The 5,425-nt window shown below is 40.1% G+C and overlaps 1 protein-coding gene across 1 annotated transcript; it reads left to right on the top strand.

Annotated features, from left to right (window-relative positions):
- The first annotated feature begins 2,369 nt into the window (after nucleotides 1–2,369).
- LOC127131112 (uncharacterized) lies at nucleotides 2,370–3,977 on the top strand. Its single transcript, XM_051060046.1, has 2 exons — nucleotides 2,370–3,272; nucleotides 3,366–3,977. Exons 1-2 carry the CDS (start codon nucleotides 2,370–2,372, stop codon nucleotides 3,975–3,977), a joined length of 1,515 nt encoding a protein of 504 aa, XP_050916003.1.
- The last annotated feature ends 1,448 nt before the right edge of the window (nucleotides 3,978–5,425 follow it).

The raw sequence follows: 5,425 nt of genomic DNA, 5'->3' as shown, positions 1-5,425 counted from the left end.
CACGGCCTGGCGTGTTGCCAGACACGGACAGTGTTGGCTTATGCACTTGATTTTCCAGTTTTGTGCGGTTTTTGGCACAGCTGATCCCGAAGGGAATTTTAGACTTTTACACGAGAAAAATTATCATCAGAAACTATTTACATGAGATTTGAATATGGAGAACGGGACTTTTTACACGATAGAAAATTAGAGACGATCAAGATTGAAGTAGTGGAAAGCGAAGAAGAACGGAGATCCTTCAAGAGAGGACGCGATTGAAGATCAACGGAATTCCGAACTTTTTATAATGTCTCAATTTTATCTTGTATCTCATTTGAATAATATGATAGGTTAAACCCCCCAATGCCAGGGGGTGTCCCTGAATTGATCATGTAATGACTCTGATGTTTGATTTTTCTTAATATATGTTATTTGATTTCAATTTCATTGTATGATTCGCATAATGCTTTCTTTATGACAAAAATTAAGATTGATGTATGGTTAACGATTAGCAGGACTGCAATGGTTAAGGTTTTCATACAGTGAAACCATAGTAGAGATCACCTAGGACTAGGGATACCCTATGGTTACCGGATTATTCTTGTTAAATTAAAATGTTTGGTTTCATCATAATCACCTAAGGACTTAGAGATTAAATTGAATACCAAAGGTCTCCCTCCGAGGTCTTAGGGGGAAATAATCTTAAGATTCGGTAACTGAAACAATGTTCAGTATTAAGGAGATATACACTCAAGGGTCATTATAGGAGATTTTTATACACCTTCCTTGGCATATCATATTAACTTATGAAAATATTTATTTATTATATTTTTCCTTACAATGAATTCTCCAAAACCATAACTATTACTTTTGTTCAATTGAGTGACTATTTACCTTTATATTGATGCGCAATCCTCGAGATCGATCTTTGGGAAACATCCCTCTTATTACTACATCGGCAAAAATAGTACACTTGCTATTTTTCGATCAAGTTTTTGGAGCCGTTGTCGGGGATTGCCAAATATAAGTTTAAAATTATCACAATTTGAATATTTTGTTGCAATTATATCAACTAATCTGTGTCTGATATTTGTATGCAAGGTAAGGCCTCAGCTGATTTTCCTTTTGACGCAGAAATCGAGAGAACCTTACGGGCAAGACTCAGACAAGCTCGATTAGCCAGATTAGAATCAGACGAAGAACAACTTTTCATCCATTCAAACTCAGATTCAGGTTCCGATAGAGAGATCAAAACTATGGCTGATGTTCCACCGCCAGCAGAAAGACTGTTGGGAGACTACGGAGGTGCCAATGCACAAACCGGCAGATTAACTATTGTCAACCAACCAGTGAACGTGGCTAATTTCCAGCTACACCCGAGTACCATTAATCAGCTTGAAAGGAATCATTTTACTGGAAAAGTGAATAAAGATGCAAACAAGCATTTGCAGAGGTTTCTGACCATGAGCAACACTCTGAAAATTGATGGTCATACTGAAGAAACCAAGAAATTGAGAATGTTCCTGTTTACCTTAGCGGAAGAAGTTGAAGAATGGTTTTATTCTTTACCTGTCGGTAGCATCACAACTTGGGAAGAAATGGAAAAGGCATTCCTGAATGAGTATTTTCCAGCGTCGGTATTTCTGCAGAAGAGGTATGAAATTCTGAATTTTAAGCAGAAGGATGGGAAAACTTTGGGAGACGCCTATAAGAGATTCAAGAGAGTTCTGGTAGCCTTCCCAACCCATAACATGGATGCAACTGAACAAATGCACATGTTTGTGAACGGTCTTAAAATAAAGACCAAACAGCTGATTGATACCGCAGCCGGTGGTTCCACAAATTTTTCAACAGTCACCAGTATCAAGAAGATCATTAAAGCTATTGCGGCTAATGAGCACATGGAGTTGTATGATAGGTGTCAAAGAAAACCATAAGGGGTTATAGATTTAAAGCTGGAAACTAATAAAATTCGTATTGAAGATACTATAGTTGCTGAAGTTGATAAGAAGCTGAAGGAGATTAATATAGGCACCCAACCGGTGGCACAGGTCCAACCGGTCCCTACTGTATGCTGTGAAATTTGTAGTGGTCCGCACCAAACTTGTTATTGTTTTGCAACTCCTCAACAGGTGGAGGAAATTAAATTTTTGAAGCAGAATAATCCTTATTCCAACACATACAATCCGGGTTGGAAAAATCATCCCAACTTCTCATGGAAAGACCAAAAAGGAACTGCTCCTCAACATGGTCAGTACCAAACTCAATATCAACAACAACAACAGCAACAACAGGCCCCTAAGAAAGCTGATTGGGAAATTGTAATTGAAAGAATGACTGCCCATAATGTTCAATTTCAAGAAGAAACCCAGAACAATCAGAAAAACACCATGGCATCTATAAAGAATCTTGAAGTCCAAAAGGGGAAAATCGCTCAGCAACTAGCTTCGAGTTCTCAAGCACAAGGTGCTTTACCTAGTGCAACCGTGACAAATCCTAGAGAGCATAATAATGTTAGCACGGTGATAACACGAAATGGTAAAATTGATGAAGTTGTTGAGGAAGTGGATGAAGAGGAAGACCAATTGATCGAAGTGGACCTTGAGATCAAAGACAATGAAGTTGTTAGAGAAGAAGTGGTAGCACCGAAACCGATTGTGAAAGAAACAGTCATTGAGCCCAAGCCGGTTGTTAAGCTCCCATTCCCCACTAGAAACAAGAAAAAAGGGCAACATGAGAAAAACTTTGAAAAATTCTTAGAGTTATTCAAGAAGCTGGAAATTAACATTTTGTTGTTGGAGACACTTGAACAAATGCCTACGTATGCCAAGTTCATGAAGAATATCATTTCTAAGAGGCGGGTCACCGACACTAACCCAATTATTCTAACCGAAACTTGTAGTGTTATTTTGCAGGGTATGAAGATTCCGATGAAGAAGAAGGATCGAGGAGTTGTCACTATTCCATGTGCTATTGGAGATAGGTCGTTCAACAAAGCTCTTATTGATCTGGGAGCTAGTGTGAGTCTCATGCCGTTGTCTATTTACAAGAAGCTTGGTATATGGGTTGTGCAAGATACCAGAATGACACTCCAATTCGCCGATCATTCGGTCAAGAAACCGTATGGCATTGTTGAAGATGTTCTGGTGAAAATTGATAAGTTTGTATTTTCGGTGGACTTTGTAATTCTTGAAATGCCGGAAGATAAAGAGATCCCTCTCATTCTGGGGAGACCCTTTTTAGAAACGGGATGGTGCTTGATAAACATAGAAGAAGGAACAATGACACTGAAGGTTTATGATGAGGAATTGAAAATCGATGTTTGAAACACCATGAGGTACAAGGATGATATTTGTACCAATCATACTATAGAGGTTCTGGAATAGGTGACGACATATGATAACCCTTTGCATACACCCCAGTCACCTTTGGAAAGAGTGTTAAGTTTGTCCATTTTCGAGTCGGATAAAGAGGTGGACAACAGGGAATCTGAAGTGCTTGCCTTGTTGAACGCACAAACCCCGTGGAAAGGATCTCGACCACGCCGGTGGGACGATTTACGCCTACCTCAATATAGTGAGGAGAATGAAGAACCTAAGAAGGGAACAGAGTTGAAGCAACTTCCTGACAATCTCAAATATGTATTTCTCGAACCTGAAGGAAAATATCTTGCTCTCATAAACTCAGGCCTTCAGAATATCCAAGAAGAAAAGCTCATTCGAGTCTTGAAAAAGTACAAAAATGATATTGGATGGGCAATTGAGGATTTGAAGGGTATTAGCCCCACTGTGTGCATGCATAAAATCCTCATGGAAGATGACCACAAGCCGGTAGTCCAACCACAGAGGAGACTTAATTCGGCAATGAAGGAAGTGGTTCAGAAAGAAGTGGTAAAATTGTTGGATGCAGGTCTTATATATCCCATTTCTGATAGTCCGTGGGCGAGCCCGGTGCACGTTGTCCCTAAAAAAGGGGGGGACCACCATAATAAGGAATGAAAAAAATGATCTAATTCCCACGCGAACAATAACCGGGTGGCGCGTTTGCATTGATTACAGAAGGTTGAACACAACAACTAGGAAGGACCATTTTCCTTTGTCATTTATTGACCAGATGTTGGAGAGGTTAGTCGGGCACGACTACTACTGTTTTTTAGATGGATACTCCGGGTATAATTAGATTGTTGTAGCGCCAGAAGACCAAGAAAAGACAGCATTCACATGCCCGTATGGTGTTTTTGCTTACCGAAGAATGCCATTCGGGTTGTGTAATGCTCCTGCCATCTTCCAACGGTGCATGACTTCCATTTTCGCTGACATGCTAGAAAAGCATATGGAAGTCTTCATGGATGACTTCTCAGTCTTTGGATCATCATTTGATAACTGTATGACTAATCTCTCTCTTGTTTTAGACAGGTGCCAGAAAACGAACCTCATTCTGAATGGGGAAATGTCACTTCATGGTGCTTGAGGGAATAGTGTTGGGTCACAAAATTTCTTATAAGGGAATTGAAGTTGACCAAGCAAAAGTGGAAGTGATCTCTAAACTCCCACCCCCGGTGAATGAGAAGGGTATCAGGAGTTTCTTAGGAAACACAGGTTTTTACCGCAGGTTCATAAGAGATTTCTCGAAAATTGCTAAACCGCTAACCACTCTGTTGGTTAAAGATAAGGCGTTTCTGTTCAACAAAGAATGCACCATGGCCTTTGAGACATTGAAAAGCAAGTTGATTTTTGCACCTATTGTTATTGCCCCCGATTGGTCTCTACCATTCAAGATCATGTGTGATGCTAGTGATATTGCTGTAGGGGCAGTCTTAGGAAAACGAAGAGAGAAGTTATTACATGTCATTTATTATGCTAGTCATGTGTTAAACCCGACACAGATGAACTACGCAACCACGGAAAAAGAGTTGTTGGCCGTGGTTTACGCTTTTGACAAGTTCAGGCAGTATTTGTTGGGATCAAAGGTTGTAGTGTATACGGATCATGCCGCTTTGAAGTATCTGTTTGCTAAGTAAGACTCTAAGCCAAGCCTTCTCAGGTGGATCTTACTCCTCCAAGAATTTGATGTTGAGATCCGATACAAAAGAGGGTGTGAAAACATAGTGGTAGATCATCTATCCCGCATGTCACCTATTGAAGAAACAGAAGAAAAGAGACGGATAAAGGATGAGTTTGCTGATGAACATATCCTCGTTGTTATCGGTATCCTGTGGTTCGCAGACTACGCGAATTATTTGGTGGGAGGTGTAATCCCCAACGATTTTGATTCTAACAAAAAGAAAAAGTTTGTTCATGATTGCAGGTTTTACTTGTGGGATGACCCATTCCTATACAAAAGAGGAGTGAATGGGCTGGTCAGAAGATGTGTCCCGGAGGAGGAGCAAAGGGATGTACTTAGAGCTTGTCATGATTCAGACTGTGGAGGACATTTCAATGGAGAC

Source organism: Lathyrus oleraceus, chromosome 3 (assembly GCF_024323335.1).
Source record: "Lathyrus oleraceus cultivar Zhongwan6 chromosome 3, CAAS_Psat_ZW6_1.0, whole genome shotgun sequence".
Lineage (NCBI taxonomy): Eukaryota > Viridiplantae > Streptophyta > Magnoliopsida > Fabales > Fabaceae > Lathyrus > Lathyrus oleraceus.
Note: the sequence above shows the minus strand (reverse complement) of the source record. Positions and strands in the feature narration are given on the sequence as shown.